At 43.1% G+C, this 20,817-nt stretch overlaps 2 protein-coding genes and 1 pseudogene across 10 annotated transcripts; 1 reads left to right on the top strand and 2 right to left on the bottom strand.

Annotated features, from left to right (window-relative positions):
• Positions 1 to 518: 518 nt before the first annotated feature.
• LOC143338233 (dual specificity protein phosphatase 26-like) lies at positions 519 to 7,336 on the top strand. 6 transcript variants are annotated; one of them, XR_013079233.1, is made up of 5 exons: positions 519 to 862; positions 1,146 to 1,329; positions 2,577 to 2,788; positions 3,596 to 3,870; positions 6,298 to 7,336. XR_013079233.1 is itself a non-coding variant. In XM_076758484.1 (4 exons), exons 2-4 carry the CDS (start codon positions 1,151 to 1,153, stop codon positions 3,805 to 3,807), a joined length of 603 nt encoding a protein of 200 aa, XP_076614599.1. In that variant the 5' UTR covers positions 519 to 862; positions 1,146 to 1,150; the 3' UTR covers positions 3,808 to 7,331. The 6 variants fall into 6 exon arrangements, 4 of the variants coding, with proteins under 4 accessions (XP_076614599.1, XP_076614597.1, XP_076614600.1 ...); XR_013079232.1 differs by having other exon boundaries at positions 3,545 to 3,870; positions 6,298 to 7,333; XM_076758484.1 differs by having other exon boundaries at positions 3,596 to 7,331.
• A 1,426-nt stretch (positions 7,337 to 8,762) lies between these two features.
• On the bottom strand, positions 8,763 to 14,887 carry LOC143338386 (arylsulfatase B-like; annotated as a pseudogene). Its single transcript, XR_013079245.1, has 8 exons — positions 14,627 to 14,887; positions 13,388 to 13,574; positions 13,076 to 13,266; positions 11,955 to 12,162; positions 11,142 to 11,385; positions 10,375 to 10,457; positions 10,151 to 10,258; positions 8,763 to 8,788 (listed from the first exon to the last, which is right to left on the bottom strand). The product of XR_013079245.1 is annotated as an arylsulfatase B-like (transcript).
• Positions 14,888 to 17,049: 2,162 nt separating this feature from the next.
• ppiab (peptidylprolyl isomerase Ab (cyclophilin A)) lies at positions 17,050 to 20,114 on the bottom strand. 3 transcript variants are annotated; one of them, XM_076758010.1, is made up of 5 exons: positions 19,891 to 20,114; positions 18,780 to 18,810; positions 17,804 to 17,892; positions 17,544 to 17,716; positions 17,050 to 17,437 (listed from the first exon to the last, which is right to left on the bottom strand). In XM_076758010.1, the coding sequence occupies exons 1-5, from the start codon at positions 19,957 to 19,959 to the stop codon at positions 17,302 to 17,304; spliced, it is 498 nt and encodes a 165-aa protein (XP_076614125.1). In that variant the 5' UTR covers positions 19,960 to 20,114; the 3' UTR covers positions 17,050 to 17,301. The 3 variants fall into 3 exon arrangements, with proteins under 3 accessions (XP_076614125.1, XP_076614126.1, XP_076614127.1); XM_076758011.1 differs by having other exon boundaries at positions 18,780 to 18,834; positions 19,891 to 20,108; XM_076758012.1 differs by having other exon boundaries at positions 18,780 to 18,897; positions 19,891 to 20,104.
• Between the last annotated feature and the right edge of the window lie 703 nt (positions 20,115 to 20,817).

Genomic DNA, 20,817 nt, shown 5'->3' with positions numbered 1-20,817 from the left:
GCATTCAAAATTTTACTTCGGTAAAAGTACAAAAGCATCAGACTATATTTAAAGTACCAAAAATAAACGAACGACCCATTTCAGATTAATAATGACGCATTAATGTGTATACGTTTCTATTAATATATGCTAGTGTTGTAGCCGGTAAAGGTGGAGTTAATTAACTGCTTTATATACTGAATATATACTGACTTAGTCTAAGTCTAAGTCTAAGTCTAAGTCTACTGCCACACAGTGTAATCCATAAAGACATACCATAATAATACGATTATACTATGTTATTGCTGTTGAATAGTAATTATATTTTGTGTTAATCTGAAACCAGTGACGCCATCGAGAGGTAAAAGTGTAATTAGTAATTAGCACAGTATGGATATACTCAAGTACAGTTCAAGTACCTAGAATGTGTGCTTAAGTACAGTAGTCGAGTAAACGTATTTTTTAGTTAGATTCCATCACAGCTCTGTAGAGATTGTTAATCAATTTCCGTCCCTGGTGAGTATTTTTAAATAAAATTCACTGATTTGACCGGAAGGCGGCGACAAACGATTGAGCGCCCACCTCATGTGAACCATCATTAAACAATTACATATAAAAACATCCACGATGAGTGAAACCCAGCTCCCATGAACCAGAGAAGCCCCCCCATGACCACAGCAGAGGCTGCGTGTGGCTTTACAGGCGGAGCCGCGTCTGCAGAGCTCATGAGGACTTGTTGAGAAGAAGATGGTGAAGATGTCTGGTGGATGCTGAGCGGCAGCATCATCTCATCCATCCTCCCACAGCAAATAAATGAGTCAACATGGCCGCGGAGCAGCTCGCCCTGTAGCACCACAGAGACGCGGAATAAAGCAGCACAAAGGTAAAGAAAACACGCGCGGACGGTTCATGGAAAAATGCTGTTTTTATTTCCCAGTTTACAGGATGGCTGCCTCAGACACACACAGACATCCAGCCCAGTGTTCACCAAAATAAAGCTACAGGTATTCATTACATAATGTAATCACTTCGAATATTTAAATGATGGCGGCTCTAATTATTCCCCTGAACGCGTCTTGTTCTGGCCTGATGTATCTTGTTATTGCTCACTGCTTTCAGATTTTCTCAGAGACATCGATCTACTCGCTTTCTTCTCCGGTTTGCAGACTAAATGGCGTTCATGTCCCGGTTCTCTCGGTCCCGGAGCAGCTCCAGGTCTCCGAACCGAAAGGACTCGGAGCGCGCCTCCCCGAACCTGAGCGTGTCGGAGCTGGAGAGGCTGCTTTGCACGGGCAAAACCGCCTGCAACCACGCAGACGAAGTGTGGCCACGGCTCTACATTGGAGATCAGTGAGTTTACATAACCCTCAGCTGAAAGCCCTGATAGGAAGCGATCTGCTACTCTGCACAGTGTACAAATACTCGGTTACAAGTAAAAGTCCTGCGTTCAAAACTACAAAACACTGCACACACACAGAGATCAACAGTGGCAGCATTTGTCTGTACATAGTCACACTCTGTCACTGTTAGAGACGGCCCATAAAGGTAGTATTACAGTACTTTTTTCAGGTATATACATATTTACCATAAAGCCAAGATTCCATTACAACAAAAACACTGGGAAAAAAAAAAAAAAAAAAAAGCAGTCGAATGGAGGAAACGTTGCTTAAAATAAGCAAAATGATCTGCCAACAGAGCAGGAAACTTTCACTTACTGGGATTTTTAAAACAAGTCAAAATATATATTTTCATTTCTGGAAATTCTGGTTTCAAGCATTAATTTACTCAGAACTAGGAATTTTTTTCATATCTTTCTGTAATGTACACAAATACTTACTCTAAGTACTGTAAATATATTCATTCATTCATTCATCTTCTTTACCCGCGCATCCCATTTCGGGGTTGCGGGGGGCTGGAGCCTATCCCAGCTAGCAATGGGCGAGAGGCGGGGTACACCCTGAACCGGTCGCCAGCCGATCGCAGGGCTACATACACACACACACAGACAGACAACTCACACACTCACACTCACACCTACGGACAATTTAGAGACCAATTAACCTAACGAGCATGTTTTTTGGTCTGTGGGAGGAAGCCGGAGTGCCCGGAGAGAACCCACGCATGCACGGGAAGAACATGCAAACTTCACACAGAAAGGCCCTGCCCGACTGTAAATATATTTTGAATCAAAATATAATTAAAGCACACAGTGAGAAAAACAACATACAGGATGCTGTAGTCATATAATAGTGTGAAAGGAGTCTGCATAACGAGTATTTTTACTTGATACTTGAAGTACATTTTACTGTACTTAAAGTGCAGGACCTTTAACTGTAACGGAGTATTTTTGCATTGCTGTATTGGTGCTTGTACTTGCATTAAGGATCTAAGTACTTCTTCCGCTGCTGTCAAACTGTGTATTCATGAAAGTAGCTGGAGCGTGAAGTTGTTTCTATCAAACTGGTGGTCAGGTGTAAATATCTGCATGTTGCTGCAGGACTGTTTGTTTCTGTCACGTTTCCAACAGTTAATTCACTTCAAATCTTCATCACGCTGACATGCGGAGGAGTCAAATCTGATTGTCCTCCTCTCTGCAGGGACATTGCATCAGACCGGCGCGAGCTGGCCAAACTTGGCATTACACACATCCTGAACTGCGCCCAGAGCAAATGGCGCGGCGGAGCCGAGTATTACGCCGGGATGAGCATCACCTACCACGGCATCGAGGCTCACGACTCCCCGACCTTTGACATGAGCGTCAACTTCTATCCTGCAGCTGAGTTCATCCACAAAGCCCTCACGAGTGGAGGTCAGTCAGTTTTATTCAGTGTTTCAGTCATTATCAGATTATGCCGTCAAACAGGAAATATTACGATAACACAGTGTCTGCGGCGAATCTTTCCTCGAGATTACACAACGACAATATGATTCATCAGAATATGTAATAGACAAAGACGAGTGAGGAGAGAAAATGTGCAGAAGTCACTGTTTTAAATAACGTAGAGTAACTTTTGAAGGCTTTTATGTATTGAAATGCTGCATTACTGTAAATACATGCATCACTTTACTGTTTCTGCTCTGCTTCGACCACAAAGAGACATGAAACCTCAGATATTTACATCAGCTGTAAGTTTAAAACAGAAATACAAAGAGATTCTAAAACGGTGATGTTTGCGCCTCAGATACATCAAGCAGAAAAAAATACGTTTTATAGGAGATATCCCTGGAAGAGAAATAGAAACCCCATTTCGATTCAATATCAAATAAAAAAACTTGTAATTGAAAACTGCGATAAGTATTTTTGGCCACTTGGGAGCAGCAGAAATTAAAGCTGCAGTCCATCAGTTGAACTTGTTAAGAAACGGCAGTGGCAGAGCAGCGCTGTCATTCATTTGGAGACTTTCTGTTTGCGTCACCTGATGAATTCAAGTCTGATTTTCACTTTGTTTTTGTTGTTTTTGGTCTCGCTTTAAAGATTTAGTCCGAAAAGAAAAGAAAAGAAAATCACATTGCAGAAATGCACAGAATGAACACGAGGAAAACAGCTGGAACTGAGCAGATTTAGGTTCTTGTTGTGTGTGTGTGTGTGTGTGTGTGTGTGTGTGTGTGTGTGTAGGAAAGGTGCTGGTCCACTGCACTGTGGGATTGAGCCGCTCGGCCACTCTGGTGCTGGCCTACCTGATGATCAGACAAAACCTGACGCTGGTGGAGGCCATCAAAACGGTGAAGGACCACCGAGGCGTCATCCCCAACCGGGGTTTCCTCCGCCAGCTCAACGGCCTGGACGGCATCCTGAGAGAGAGCCGCAAGACGTCGCCGCAGAGCTGAGAACGTCCTCGACGCTCGAACGACCAATCGGAGGCAGCTGCTTGTCTGGTTGCACCGAGTGAGGTAAAGGGACCAAGTGAGGAGCAGCTATGGGATCTGTAGCAGCAGGCGACAGCAGAGTCAGCGTCCTCAGATCCTTCATTCTCTTTAATTGGTTATTTACTGAATATTATTCATTTTATATTGCCATTTGTTCGTGTTTGAACCTCTGACACAACAGCTCTCCGGTGAAGCTGGTATCCGTACATGTGGTACTCGCGGCTCGTTAATGAAGAATTCATTTAAATCAAGTCAGTTTTATTGATCGCAAATTTACCTCAAAGGGATTTATGATGACATCCTTCAGGCAAGGTCACACCAGAATTTAAAACAACAAATACATTCATTTAAATGAAGTGGCCACGATCAATGAACTTAATCTGGACAGTTGACCAATAGCGAGCCATGAACGGAGACTTGAGTAAACCTGGAGGAAGCTCTCGTAGCTTTTTAACTGTGTTGCATCATTTTATTTGAGCATAAACTGCAACATAAACAGGGATGTTTTTTAGTCAGTCATGAGACAGGGGTCGATGGTACAAACACACCTTCAGAATGAACCGTGCTGCGTTGTCCTGTTAGCGACCAAGCTAACGGCAGACATGACTTTCCCCCTTCAGTTACTCTTATTTGAAATGAAGTGAAAGCGATGCACGATCCTGAAATGTGTTACTGTGACTGATTGGTGCCAGCATGTCACGGCTGGCTACTGTTTTAGCCTCAAGCCACATCACCAAGCTTCTAGATCGTGGATGAATTCAGCCGGGCCACTTTCTCGTATGACCAGGCCAAGACCTGGACTCAGATAAAAACTCCCCCCAGAGAGAACTTTAAAACCTCCAGGACGGATTTACTAAATCATAACTGAACAAAACTTCAGAAAAATGTTATTTGGAAGCCAGACAGGCCTTCAAAATACAAGAAACTGAAGTTACAGCCTTGTTTTTCATTAGGTTAAAAAAATGGTTCCCTACCTCAGGATAGGGACCCTCAGAGGGGTCACAAGATAAATCTGAATGGTCGCAAGATGGTGGAAGACAAGCTGCTTAAAATTATGCTATATAACTAATATGGGCATCACAGCTGATAACTGCAACGTCCTCAGTTTAAATCAAATTAAATTAAACTCAGCTCTTAACAGAATCCATGGTTGCTAACACACAGCAGGAATCCTTAACAAGTCATTTAAGTCTCATCTCGGTGCATTTGTCTGTAGGACTTTCTGGAGGACAAGAACTTTATGGTGAGCATTCACTTGTTGTAATAAAATCAGATTTTAGGACCAAATACCTGGGAAAAAAAATTGGGGGGGGGGGATCACCACTGCCCCCCCTCGTCCCTCGTTTAGGAGGGATGGTGGGACAGCGAGCCTCACGTTGACTGTCCTGTCTTTTGTGATCAGACTGAGGTAAAAAATGGAACTATCAGCCCTCACAGAGAAGATTCTTCCTCATAGTTTAAGTCTTTGAAGGTCTTCCCTCCACTTTTACATTCAGCAAGTGTCATTAAGTGCTCTGAACAGCTCTCACAGTAGTTGTAGCCCAGGTCTAAACCAGCACAGTTATGTAGCCTGTTGATTATAGTATTAAGAGTGTTTTCACGGTGTGTACATGACTCTTCTCTTTTTCAGAATAGCAGCGTACAGTATACAGTTTGATATGATTTTCCTTTTCAAATGAGTGTTGAATAAGTTCAGTGTGTTTTTTCAGTCCTTCTTGACTTTTGTATTAAGTATCTTGTGTGATGATCTGAAATTCATCCAGTAGCTCGGTCGGTGCTGAAGCCCTTTTGGGCAGGATTTACATGAAATATTTACTGCTCTGCAATTTAACTGGTTATCCTGGATGGCACGTTAGCCATCGTGGATGCTGTCTGTAACAAACATTCAGTAGGACAAAGTCAAAAGTGAAAGACACAGGCATCTCCAGAGCATCAAAAATCACACTCTTTCTGAGTTGCATCTGAACACAAAAGCATACGATATTTCTTTTCAGATTAAACATCCAATAATCTGCATAGAAAGCATCGAAAAGATCCTTCAGAACTTGCCTGAGAATCATCACATTTAGAAATTTCTCTTCATCATCAAAGTAATCCGGTGACATGTCTGTACATCCATGGGTACATTTCAAACAGGAGCTGCTAATAGCTAATTCGGCATAATGCTTCCACTTGGTCAAAATACAAACAAATATTGACTTAAAAATGGGGCTCAAAAGACATTATCAGTATCTCACTGTGGCTGACAGACAGAATATTTGCTGGGCTTGTACAGTGTCTCTAGTGGCCTCCATTTCTTTCATTCATCATATTGTTTCTCAAATTTTCCTTAAGGCTGTTGTTAGCATGTTGTAGCAAATTAAAATCAGCCCACCAGAGAAATAAATCCTGTCCAAATGGTGCCTCGTACTCAACATCGTACTCTAACGAGGCTTCACGTTGACTTCACAGTGACTGTTGGCTGTCTAGAGGAGAAGCAGAAGAAGCGTGCCATTGCCCAAAGCTACGAAATGCCCTGAAGGCAGAAACCTTTTGGTATGATGAAGCTTATGTTCTCATGGTAGTGGAAAACAAGAGATGTGGCTGAAACATAAGCCAGTTTTTCCAGAACCCTTGGGTGTGTTTTTAATGACTCGTGTTCTTCATCTGTCTCGTTTTAATCCCACCGTGGCAAAGCAGAGGTGAAAGGGGAGTGTTTTGTATCGTGGCCATGGAAAGCAAGCAAACAATCTGGACACGACTATCAGGAGTTTGAAGGACGGTGTGTTTCATTGTGTGTTAAATTACTTCTTGTACCACAGCTGGCTGCTTGGGGACCAACAGACCCAAGAGGCCACATCAGACCCCTGTATCCCCTCCACTTTAAAAGATGTTTCCATGAATTTGTGGATGTCTTAAGTTTCCATTTTTTCTATAATATGTGGGTTGAATCGTGAGGCCGTGCAGTTACTCCCAACGCCTAGAATCAAAACCCTTCTTGTGTTACGTTTTGTGTCGGGAAATCAGACTGTTAAACCCCACGATGTCCTGGTGCAGCAGAATCTGCCTTTTCTCAGAAGCTTTCCTCACTCAGTCACAACACAGAGGAAACACTGAAAACAGGGAACCATCCATGGACGTCCTCTGGACGGGGCATCGCTAACATTACCATCTCTACCTTTGCTGTATTGGATCTGTACATTTTGTATTTGTGATTTTACTGTGCTGTGACTGGTCGTTGGTCTCACTTCCTGTTTATATTCTGGTACTACCTTTGTTTTCTTACAGACACCTTTCTATGGGAGAACTTGAATTCTTTTGAATTTATTTTTGTATCACTCTCTTTGAGGTTCACTGAAGGAGAAACTGGAAAAGGAGATGTTGATGCCTTAATCTGTGTACTTCAACTTGGTTTGTATGGTTTTATTGTGAAGAACACTGAGCATTGATAACTTTGTTTTGATAAATTCTATACCTAATCAGAAATTAAAATAAAAACTTCTCTCAGCGCTGTTGTGCTGTATTTTCTATTAAACAGAGGTAGATTTAGTAGCAGTGAACAGGTTTTCATCTTGAATATAATCATTTCCTTTTTACGCTTTTATTCAACTCAGCTACCGTTAAGGTTCAAAGTTCATTCTTGACCTGTTCTGCAGTACTTCAGTCCTTTACAAAATAATTGAAAAGCTGAAGAGCTTCACCTCGACCAACTCCAACAGTAAAATCCTGCTTTGACATGAATGCAGGAGTCAGAGAAAAGAGGACAACAGTCACAGGGGACACTTAACTGCAGTACTTTTACTTTCAAAACCTGAATTACATTTTCCTTACTTACATGCTTTTACTGCAGGAACATTTTCAATGCAGGACTTTTACTTTAGGAATAGATCTGAATACTGCTTCCACCACAGATGTATGACAAACATGACAAGCTGTATTTTCCCTGAGTTGACTTAATGACTTTAACGACCTAGAACCACTAGAACCATTGACAGTGATGTCAAAGAAAACTTTGAGATTTTCCATGTTTGTAAAAGCACTTGAAAAACACACTAAATTGTGTCTGTTTATGTCTGTATTTATTTGATTCTACACACCGGTGATGTAAAGGCTTCTGACAGCCAATCACAGCTAGGTTGTGCTAAAAGGCTCAAGAATGGACCAGTGGGAACGCAGATGGGCAGGGCAGCGAGCAGATGGAGGGTTTATGTTGTGATACCTGCTCAGTTTAAATATTAGGTGATTTTTAGTGTCCCGTCAGGCAGGAAACATCTGTCCAGATGAGAAATGACATGTGCTTAAAACAAGTTATTTTCAGTCAAGAACTTGTTCTGCACAGAAGATACAACACCGAGGACCTTCTTGAAAGCACTTGTACCATAATTAGCTGAAAATAAGACAAACACTTTCACACCCTTTTACCCTGTTTATTATGTTTTTTTTTCTTCTTTCCACTCCAAATAAAACAACACAATTTAAGCTTCCGCCAGTAGGCACTTATGAATAGTAGTGTGCACAATTAATAAGAAAAAAAAGCTTCATAACCCCCATAAAAACACATGTTAAACCTGCAGTAATTGACTCAATGGCCATGTACGTGCAATGCAACAGGCTGTTACTACTGACATTTTATCGCCTGTATGTGGCTAACATGTTAGCAAACAGTTTACCCATTCAGCAGATACAGAGCAACATGACACAGACTGTGCAGCAGAGTTAAGTTGGATTCATTCCAGCAAAGAAGAAGAAGAAGAAGAGCTGAGAGGCACAGTCTGTTGAAACGAACGTATTTTACAACATTTCACCCCAGGCAAACTTTTGATCATTTCAGGCAGAAAGCACACATCCATGAAATAAAAGTATGCAAAATCTCTGTAGATGCAGCCTGATGCTCTATCACAATTAAAAACACATGACAGCCGGTGCTGGTACTGTAGTTATGATGAGTACGGAACATTGTCACCTGAGAACACAAATATTGAGGAGCCGCTGATAATATTTTGCTGATGCAGCTTTTGTTGTTCTGCTCTGAGCTGTACTGGCAGCAGCCTCACCCTTCTCGATTCATCACTACCAACATGAGTTTGATGCATTTAGTAAATACGTAATAATGTTATTATGCATCACCAGCTGCTCCACTAGTTGACCAGCTAATTGCTAACTTCAGAAGATTTTTCAGAGCAGATTGGGTGCATTGGTGGGTCCAGCACCCAATCAGATTGAGCTAGCTAAAAGTAAAAAGTAAAGTTAAACTAAATGCGTGGTTGGGACAGACGTCTGGGGGGAGAAGAGGAAGGAGGCAGGGGATGAGAATGTCGACAAAGCGTGCGAAACGAAGAAAAGAAAGTTTAACGCTAAATGGCTGACAGGTCGTGAATGGCTTGTGTTTGATCACGAAAATGCCGTCATGTTTTGTAAGGACTGCCGCCTGAACACGAAAGAAAAAAACAAGACGAATAATTTTGTGGTGGGGACTAATAATTTTAAAGTGGAGGCAGTAAAGGACCATGAGAGTGCCCGAAGTCATCAGGAGAGCCGAAGGAGTCTGCAGTACTGACTGCTGCACTATTTGTGTTTTCTAGTTGTACAAACATAATTCAATTTATTACCAATGCAATTTTTTTGCAAGTGTTTAAGTCATGGCTGTTAATTATATATATTTCTTATTAAAGACGGGAAGCAGAAACACTTTAAGTTGAAAGGAAAAATACATTTTATTAGGAATGTAATGATACTAAATACTGGAAAAATGTCTTTTATAAAATAATAAATCTGACAGCATTTTTTGTTTGTATAAATTAAATGTTTGCACTTTCTGTGTATATTTTGTTTCATGTGTTGTACTTTCTGTGCATTTTTCATGCCAACAATGTAAATAAAATGATCAAATGCATTCAGTGGCACTCATAATCTCTCTTATTTTCACCGGGAAAAAATTTGGCTAGTGGAAATTCTGATTGGCTGGTAACTTTAGAAGGTCACCAGCCACATTGGCTGGTGATCAAAAAAGTTAATTTACAACCCTGTATGTACACTACATATAGTTAAGAGTCTATAAGTCTATTGTTAGAGCTGTGACTGTTGCTGTGATTACAATTCTCTCTCTTTCTCTCTAATCCAACTGGTCGAGGCAGATGGCCGCCCACCTGGAACCAGGTTCTGCTTGAGGTTTCTTCCTGTTAAAAGAAACTTTTTCCTCACCACTGTTGCCAAGTGCTTGCTCATGAGGGAATTGCTGGATTGAATTGAAATGAATTGAATTGAATTGAATTGAATTGAATTGAACTGAACTGAACTGAACTGTAACTGAACTGAAGATACTGACCTTGAGGGCCAGTCAGCAGCTTCCAGGATGAGGATCGAATGGCTGCCTGAATGGACACATCAGAGCCAGATGTGGCCCAGGTGGTCAACTGATTCTCTTTGTTATGACCTGCAGAGGACAGAGGACAGAACTCATCACAAATGAAATTCTGCTGAAGGTATTAGGTCTTAATATTGTGTTCTGGTGACAGTATAGACAGACTGGTAAAAGCCTCTTATATGCACAGCTAAACATGAACTTACCTGAACTGGCGGACAGGGGATCAATGTTGTGCAGCAGCTCCAGTCTGGGTGAGGCAACCCCTTCGCTGTAAGAGAAGACGCAGTGTAGCTCTTCAACACATGAATCCACAACCAACACACATACACATCAAGATGTCTGACTCATGCAGTGTAAAATCCACTGGGATCTGTTAAAAAAAAACAGCTAGCCATTGTTCAACAGGCAGTCATATGCTCTGACCGCACTCCACCACAGACTCTCACTGACCACAGTGTCTGATAACACAACTAAAATAACTCTCACTCTGTCCTGCCTGCCTACTGATCTTGGCCTTCATTTAGTGTTTAATGTCATCGGCCGAGCTGTCGGGCTGCTGTATTGTGTAACAGTAGAGCCGATTAAGAATGAGATCAAAGTGCAAAGTAGCAATAACCAACAGCAGTTTATGCCCAGCATTGCTGTATTGCTCACATGGCAACTCCAGCAGCCAGGCTGCGACCAGTAGCTTCATTTTCTTCTGGGACTCTGCTGTAGCCCTCAATTTCACCTTCTCTACTGTGTCCACATTTAGTTTACAGATATAAAGTGTCAGTCAAACAGGACTCAGTGACAGCTCATGATGACCTGGTAACATGGAAAGTTCATCTGTGGTCCGCCAACAGTTGCGTATTGAGAACTCAAGCGCTGGTGTCGCTCACGCTGTCAACTCAACTAAACACGTTCTCGACCTGAATTCAAGTCCCAGCTCTGTGAGAACAGCCCAGCTCACCTGATTGTGTTCCACACGTTGAATCCGTCCAGTGGCTTTGTACCATTGGTGCTCCCGCCTGCCAGGCCAACAAATGTTGGCAGCCAATCAGAGATGTGAATGAGCTTGTGGCTGACGGTCCCGGGTTGCTTCAGTAACGGGCTGGCAACAAATCCGACTCCCCGGATCCCTCCTTCCCACAGTGAAAACTTCCTCCCTCGCAGTGGCCAATTGCTGCCACCAGACATTGTCTGACCTCCGTTATCTGTCCAACAACCAGAGGCACAAAATGTGACAAGACAAGCAGAAAAACAGACAAAGACAGGCAAGGAATTTCAAATCACTAAAAATAAGGACAACGGCACAAAGATCTGGGGAAGTGTCAGTGTGTTGTGTGGTGAACAAGAAGAGGAGTCATTTAAACCAACGTTAAAAGGAACATTTCCATAGATTTGCAGTGGTGCAGTCTGTGGAAATATTGTTTTTGAACCCACACTTTGCTTTCACAGCATTGTTCCTGTCTTCTAATTACTCTTTAAAAGCCCCTGAAAATAGCTCCAAAGGAGTCACCTACTTCATATGCAATTCATTAGAAGTTCATATTTGCTTTCTACACAAGGCATTTCACACTGTGCAACACGTAATTACCTTTGTTCAGCAAAACCAATATTTACCCATTCATATTAAACATTTTCTACTCCACAAGACAGAAATTTTGAGAAATAATGAGTGCCTATAATTACCATATAGATCCCTTTATAGTCGTAAACTATGTTTGATATGACATTGATCAGGGTTTAAATCCTGGCTATGTGTCTCAGTACAAAAACACACCTGTTGAGAATACTAGGACTGTGTTGTCCCAGAGACCTGCCCTCTGCAAAGCCTGAGTGATGTTGCCCACTGCCTCGTCCATGGCAGACACCATGCCTGCATACAGCCTGCGATCTGGGTCTTTGATGAAGCTGTAGGGGGCCTTATAGTGCTTTGGCACCTGCAGCGGTTCATGGACTGATGGCAATGCCACGTAGAGGAAGAGTGGCTGAAAGATAAAGAGAAGAATATGTGAGGACTCATTTCTGTGACTTAGCAGGATAAACAGTGTAAACACTCAGGGTCAAGTGGCCTGGGAGCTGAAGAATGCAGGACTGGACAGGAGCAGAGCTAGAAACCTCGGACGGGCTGTCTGGGGCCTAGATAGATGGGTGGGACCGCCTGGGAGGTCTGGCAGGAGTTCGGCAGTGAAGGCGCAACCCCTCTGGAGATCAGGCAGGATAGCTGCAACCCAGGAAATTGAGACAGCTGCAGCTCTGGCTCAGTGGATCACTGCAGCTCAGGGGTGAGTGTTGGCCTGGCTGCTGTGGGGGATGAGCAGGTGTCGGCCAGACCACCTAATTGAAACCAGGAGCAGGTGTCAGCTAGACTGCTGATTGGGAACTAGAAGCAGGTGTCGGCTGGACCGCCAGCTGGGAACCAGGAGCAGATAACGACTGGACCGTCAATTGGGAACCAGAAATGGACTTGGCAGTGATGTTCAGTGATCAGTGTTCAGGCAGACCAGTGCTGATCAGGGGCGGCTGGCCGATAGAGGGCACTAGGGCGCCGCCCCCTCTGTCTCACATCATGTCGAATCACACAGCCCTTCCTTTAATAAAACATTTTTTAAAATGACTTTTACAAGTATATTCTATGTTTTAAAAAGGCAAAATGAATAATATAGTCTGAAGTGAGTTACGGAGCCGTGCTTTCAATTAACTAAGCCTCACCTCCATATTTATTACATGTACCAGTCATTGAACTTAACATTTTTTGCCTGCCTATCTGTTTGACTGACAGTTTTATGGACCACTGAGATAGCACTGTCCTGGAAGGAAGTTGATTCAATGTAAATAAAAAGTAGCTTGCATGTAGTGAAGTACTTTAGCTTGCTGCATTTCTCTGGGGGTAGCTGTCACCTTGGCAGAGTTGTATTTTTCAATGATGTTGATGATCCTCTGGCTGAACAGCATAGTGGAATAGACTCCTTCGTATGTGGTAGCGGCCTCCTCTCCGTCCTGCAGGTCCAACGCACAGCGAGTCACATCCAGGTCCTTGATGTGATAACAGCGCTAATGAGTGAAATAATCCCTGCAGCCTCCAAGGCAGCCTGGAGCACACAGTGTGCAAATGACAGGAATTAATCAGATAAAAATGTGTAATGCTTGAAATAAAACTGCATCTACATACGGCATTAGGACATCAAAGGCTTTACTCTTTATGAAATATACCAAAGAATGTGTCAAATCCTCGGCGTGTGGGCAGGCAGTCCTTCTTGTACATGCCCAGGTGCCACTTGCCCACCATGTGCGTGGCGTAGCCGGCCTCCTTCATCAGTTGGGGCAGCAGTTTCTCATCGAGTGGCACACAGGATGGTTGACAGGCCTTGATGACACCATGTGTCAAGCCTGTGTGGATCTGAAGAGGACAAAACAAAGTCTGAGAACTGGATGAGATAGGCGCTTTTTGATTTGCTGCTGTGTTTGTTACCATTTGGGTATCCATGTTCCTGGGGATTTCCCAGTATTCTTCTGTATTTTTCCCTTCTCTCCAGCTGGCCTCTAGTTTAACTGTTCCCTCTAAATGTCCCGTATTTGCAACCTTTCTAAATACATTCCTTTCAGAAAGGAATGGACAAGAATGTTTTGTTGTTGTTGTCGTTTTTCACAAAATCTTCTACTTAGTATTTCACAAATACATGTTTCATAAAATGTGCAAATATTTACTGACAATTAACAACAGTTATTCTTCTTTTTTAAAATACATACATAAGAAATACCCTTTGTTCCATGACATGTGAGGCTGATCTGGGGAACAGTCATTTGGGCTGAATCTTGCTCTTCCTGTTCCAAGAGGAGGAACGGACTTCGCCATCACGCAATGATGCCGAAGAGGACGACTGACAGATTATATTTTCATCTGAACAATGTCCACGGCAGCGCGTCATGGAAATGGAAAAGTCTGGGGACGCCGTTTCCCCTATTGCATTTGAATATTGTCCACTGTGAAAATTAAATGTGTAATGCTGATTTCATTTTAATTGTGACGTTGTTAAAAAATGACAGTTGAATTCTTATTTTGTCTGCTTTCGAGCATAATGTGAAAATGGCAATGCAATAGACTGTAGGCGCTGTTTCCCTGGTTGCATTCGAATATTGTCCATTTTAGAGCAGGTCAGCACTGAAAATGAAATGTCTGATGTTATTTTCATTGTAGTTTTTTTATGGTTGTTGAACACCCATATGAGTACGTGAAATCAAAATCCAAATGGATTGTTGCATTTTCAATTTGACCTAATTAACACATACATAAATGGGACAATATAATGCTATTGTGGAATTACATTTTCCTTTTCAAGTTTGCACATTATTTTCTAAGTCAGTAAATGTACTTTGTTGCTTTCCACCGCTGCCTGTGAACGACCCTAAAACACAGCCCTGAGTGGGCAGCAGGATGTCACCTGACCTCACCTGATACCTCCCGGTCATGAGCTGGTTTCTGGACGGGGTGCAACAAGGCTGGATGTAGTAGTTCTCCAGGCGGACTCCTCCAGCTGACAGTGTGTCAAGGTTCGGTGTTCTGATCTCTGAGCCGTGGTAGCCGACATCATGCCAACCTAAGTCATCTGCCATGATGAACACGATGTGAGGCTGCCGAGTCGCCAAAACCGTCGGAAAGCTTCCGAGGAACACTGCTACGATGAGCAAATACCCCGACTGTGTTTGAGCCATCATCGTTTCTGAGCGAGTCGAAGTCAGCAAAGAACAGTTAAATAATAGTGATACTGATCAACCTTAACCAACCAGTTGAGCCACTCCCCTGCTCCACAGACTGCGCCCTGATGTTGTGAATGTACTTTCTTACATTTCTCACCGTCCCAAAGTGTCATGACTATGAAAAAGTGTAACTGCATTATTTTGTAACTTTTTATACACACAACAGGCGTTCATTCTTCATTTGAGCTCTTCTGTTGAAAAGAATCGAACATTCTTCAGAAATCAGGGATCAGAAAAGCTGTAATAATAGTGGAGAAGAGAACAAGGACCAAGTTGAAAACAGTCCTTCTCTACGAAAACCACCCACTCCACAATACATGTAAGGAGCTCAAAAGCTCATTTAGTGAGCGGGTAGTGATGCCTTCTACTGAACGACTCAGACGCTCCTTTGTTCCTGCAGCAGTCAGATTTTTTGGTGGTTGTGGTTTTTAGTGGTTGTTTGTTGTTTTTTACCTTCTGGAGGTGTGTATTTATTTATTTATTTATTTATTTATTTATCTTTGCCTGTATCAGTTTCATTCACTTGTTTTGAGTACTCTGTCGTATGAAGTATCCAATCATGTCGATACAGCTGTTTTTGTGCAATGCTATGGAATTGTTTGTATTGTTTAAGTGGATGTATGTATTTTTATTGGGTGGCAAAGCAGTTTCCCCTTAGGGATCAATCAAGTTTTCTATCTATCTATTCATTGCCAAGTATGATTTTACACATTTGTTCTGGTGAAGTTGGTGCATGACACACCTACTGAAAATAAGCTATTAAAAAAGTTTAAAAAAAAAAAAATAATAAAATATATATATATACACACACACACACACACACACACACACACACACACACACACACAATCTGTTTTGTTTTGGGTTTTTTTTCTCAGAAACACAGTCTGTTTTTTCACAAAGTCCAAGCTGAGCATTATGTAGCGCTTATGGCGATGTGACAAGATGAGGCAGAGCTGGAGTGTGATACGGTCTGCAACACTCTGTAATGTGTGTGCAGGTCCTCTGGAGTTTGCATGCTCTCACAGGGACGCTGTAGCTGAGAGGGGTGGGCCGGTCATCGCTGCAGGGATCACGGTGCCAGCTGGTGAGAAGAAGGTCAGCAGACACAATGAGATGACTCATGAAGAAGTCTGAAACCACACAGATGCAATAACTTCAGCTCCCATTGTTGCATGTCTGAAGGTTTGAAGCCACGCGCGGCGGTTTCCAGTTGCGGGCGGTGGCTTCGTCTTCACTCGGGGGCTAAGTCAAAACGGAGGGTGGACACCTGAGGAGGCTGCACCTGTAAATCCAGATTGTTTGGGTGTTTTTGAACAAAGTGCACAGGTATGTGCGCGTGCCCTCGGGGTGTTGTTCTGTCCTTTTTGAACCGCCATCTCCTTTAGAGATGGCTGCAAAGTCTCCTCAGAAAATTAAAGCCACTTCTCACCTGAAGGAAGCATTTGGACAAGGATTCAAAGCAGCCTTTGTTTTTCAAGTGAACTGGAGGACTGAAAAGAACAGAAAACAGTGAAGATTCAACTGAATCTGATGGTGTGCAGTGGTGACATGCAGGTATTGCACACAATACATTTGAAGTACTTGAGTATTTCCATTTTATGCAGCTTCATAGTACTGCGCTACATCTCAGAGGCAAAAACTGCATTAATACTGTACTTTTCACTGTACTACATTTGGCTGTCAGCGTTGATTTTCAGATCAGTTTCTCCACATGTGTTGAATGTTTGTGCTGAACTGAAGGATGAAGTTTTCCTTTTTGTCTGGAGAAAATTCTCCTTCTTCAGCTCATTAAACTCTTTAAAAAGCCTCTTGGATCAGCTGAAAATGCATCGTCACAAAGCTGAAAACAGCCTGTTTTTCTGAGCTCGTCAAACTTTTTGGAGATACGTGGTTCTCACAGGACAGCCACGCTGCAAACATGTGATGATCCTATAGCACATGATGCATGACAAACATAACCAGCAGTATTTTCCCTGAGTTAATGCCTATAATGACCTCTAGTGGTCAACTGTGTCAACTGCAGTAAGACAACGTGAGACCTTCCTGTTGGATCACATGATCATCATTCGCTCCTTGATCAGGTGTTCATTCACAGAAACATTCACATCCAAAAGTCAGCCTTCAGGTTGTTTTATTTACACAATCACCATCACTGTATTTAAATTTTGTTAACAAATGTGCTCCTTGAAGAACAAATTAGAAGGTACCAGCTGTTACACACAGATATGAACACAGGAGAGAAACTTGTTTGGAGGAGAAAGTGTCATCACGTGTTTTTCTACTGATGCTGCAGACGAACCATCTCAAAGACTGACGGATGTGGGTGGTGAAGGACACATCTGACAGGTCAAAGGAGCTTTGTGGCGCTACTTTAGTTCACCACAGTCGGCGATGACAACCTTGGCTTTCGGGGTGCCGCTTTTTGTGCCTTGCTTGTCCATCGCCTTGACAACATCAGTGCCTTCCACAACTTTGCCAAACACCACGTGCTTCCCGTCCAGCCTGGAGAGGAGAGGAGCTGATTAGTATGAGAGACGAGTATCTGAAAGGAGCTGAAAGTGCTGATGGAGCCTGAATGCAGCAGCACGTGGGTCAGAGTGGAGCTCACCACTCAGTTGAAGCTGTGCAGATGAAGAACTGGGATCCGTTGGTGTTGGGTCCAGCATTAGCCATGGACAGTGTGCCCATGCCTGTGTGCTTCAACTGGAAGTTCTCGTCAGGAAACTTCTCCCCGTAGATGGATTTGCCTCCCGTTCCATTGTGGTTGGTAAAGTCCCCACCCTGAAAAAACAGTTAATTCAGCAAATGTGACAACAGGTTCAATCTGAGAAACGAGGAAACAGCACAAATTCCTCGCCTTCACTGTACCTGGCACATGAACTTAGGGATGAGACGGTGAAACGTGGAGCCCTTGTAGCCGAAACCTTTCTCTCCGGTGCACAAAGCACGAAAATTTTCTGCAAAACAAAGACACTGTTGCTTAAGTACAAATATATATTAGAGGTTCATATCAGCAGAAATAAACTCTGAAGTTGCCTCAGAACAGAGGTCTCAAACCCAAAAGAAGTCAAGAGCCAGGCTGCAGAGGACTCATTTTACTCTGTCTCAGTAATAACAATCATCAATAGCGTTCACCTCCCTGGTACCTGTCACACTGCTTGGCTTGCTCAGCGGAGTCATGCTGCTGGCATGGACGGAAAATGGGCCCCTGGGCGATTTCAAAGGCCCCACAAACCTCCCACACAGCACCCACGTGACCAGCATCTCTTTGTAGCTGTTCTGCCTCTTTGAGATCATTCTGAGTCTCTGGTCATTTTTCATCTCTTTCTCGCAGTTCTGAATGTCTTTGTAGCCGTGTGTGTCTCTGTGTAGTCATTATGTGTTGCTTTGTCATCCTTTTGCATCTTTGTGGTTGTTTCGTGTCTCTTTGGATCTCTTTGTGGTCACATTGTATCTCTTCTGAGTGTTTTGTGTCAACAGTGTCTGTGTAGATCAGTAACACATGATGCTGGTGTTCTTGTTGGGAGTTGTATGAAGACCGTGGGTCAGAGCAACAAATATACTGCTGTCAACCACCACCAGCTGTAAATAGGCAGAAGTAAACAGCAGGACATATCAAGGAAACACGTCTTCTTCGTCTTCTTCTCCTACTTAATATGACTCACAGCAATGGTAGCACTCCTATCTATTTACACTCACTTTTAGCTGTGGAACTGGCTATTCAGCCTCTTTATATTAATGCCTTCAAGCCTTGACCCATATTCAGACCCAGATTCCCAACCAGACTCATTCTGGGTGTGTGGAAGACGCCTGAGCAGCGGCTCTGCAGTCAAAGCTCACCTACCTGCAGTCTTTGGGACCACGTCAGCCCGGAGCTGCAAAACACAGACGTTTCAGATCTGGGTGGCAGTATGACACACAGTGCGAGGACGGGGGGGTGAGAGGCACGAACAACTGAAGCTCTGCAGGAAAAGAAGGCTCAAAACAGCAGCAATGAACCGGCTCGTGTTCTACTCAGCGACAGAATGACTGGCTGACTAAGACTCAAAGTCATCTGTCCAGAACATAACGTGCTTTCACTATCGACTCGTCTCAGGATCATTTTATTCACAGTTCTTTCTGTAAAATTTGTGAGAAAACAGTCAACATTACTTATTAGAATTTCTCAAAGCACAATGGGATTTATTCAGGTGTCTCGTTTTGTCCAACCAACAGTCCAAAACCCAAAGACATTAAGTTTACACCATGTAAGACGAGACGGAGTAAGAAAGTGTGGGTCTGGGAAGCTGACAGCAGAGACTGTTCGCTGCTTTGGCTTGAAAGAAGACCTTGACTGTTGGGTATCAGAATTCTTGCTTTCATGGGAATATTCCCACTGGACTCCCTTTCAAAAGCGAGTCCTGGACGAGACGGAAGCATGAAAGACTCGCAAAAAGAACAAACAGCAAGAAAGTGAATAAAATATTTTGATAAAAGAAAGACGCAACAGACCGGAAACAAACAGTAAACTGCAGGTAACGAATGAGCAGCGGCCACTTTGACGCTCATTCAGTGCGGCAGTAATCCCGCTTCGATCATCTCAGTCTTAAATCACGCAGTTTAGTGACTGATGGGGCTGCATCGGCCGCAGACTGTGCGGCTTCCAGGTGAATTTCCCATGACTGAGTCATGAGAGAAGCTGCCTGCGCGTCGCCATCAGCGTGATCACCTGCGCATCTTTTCACTGCTCTCATCCGGATTCATGCAGTCCATCGTCCTGCATCAGCGCGCCGCTCCGGGCACGAACACGGATACCAAAATGGCTGAATGAGAAGTTGACGCACTGCAACGTGTTAGAGGACGTGAAGGCCTCTCATGAATCAGACAGCACGATGTTCAACATGTCCTCGATTTTAAAGCTCAATAAACCAAACAACGCGCCAAATGTTCAGTGAATGCTCTCAGATTCATCTTACCTCCATTACAATGCGGCCGGCGTTAGCGCCATCAACAGTGATGTCAAAGAAAACTCGCGGGTTTCCCATGTTCAGGAAGGCGCAGGTGAAGCGGTTATGAAGGTACGACGCACCTGAGTGACTGAATGAATGAATGACACAATGAATTCCGCACGCGGCGTCAGATAATCTGGATCTATGTAGGTCTGCATGTAAGTGAGTCTATGCACCTGTGATGTAAAGACTGCCGACAGCCAATCACAGCCACGTTCTTCTAAGAGGCTCAAGAATTGACCAATAGCAATGGAGGTGGGCGGGGCCAAACGTGAGCGGGTCCATAGAAACCTGGCGGTCAGAGCTGAGCACAAATCAGTGATTTTAAAGCAGCCGGAGGTGTGAAAATCCAACTGACCCAGAACATGAGCAAAAGCAGATGTTCAACACCTGGAAATATCTGCCAACATGTGGAAAGAAATGCGCTTAATAATAATACTAATAATAATAATAATAATAATAATAATAATAATAATAATAATAATGCTCATCTGTTGAGTGATATTTACATCCTGATACTTAAGGAAAAGTTTCAATATGCCGATTAAAAAGCTGCATCACAAGTTCAAGTCCTGCAAACAAAACCTTATTTAAGAGAAGTACAGCAGTACTGTCAGCTTCATGCAGTAAAAGTACAGCAGTACTGTCAGCTTCATGCAGTTAAAGTACAGCAGTACTGTCAGCTTCATGCAGTAAAAGTACAGCAGTGCTGTCAGCTTCATGCAGTAAAAGTACAGCAGTGCTGTCAGCTTCATGCAGTAAAAGTACAGCAGTGCTGTCAGCTTCATGCAGTAAAAGTACAGCAGTACTGTCAGCTTCATGCAGTAAAAGTACAGCAGTGCAGTCAGCTGAAAACTGGAGACAAAAGAAAAAAAAAATCAGTTACTGCAGGTT

Source organism: Chaetodon auriga, chromosome 19 (genome assembly GCF_051107435.1).
Source record: "Chaetodon auriga isolate fChaAug3 chromosome 19, fChaAug3.hap1, whole genome shotgun sequence".
Taxonomy (NCBI): Eukaryota; Metazoa; Chordata; class Actinopteri; order Chaetodontiformes; family Chaetodontidae; genus Chaetodon; species Chaetodon auriga.
This window is presented reverse-complemented; position numbering and strand designations above follow the sequence as displayed.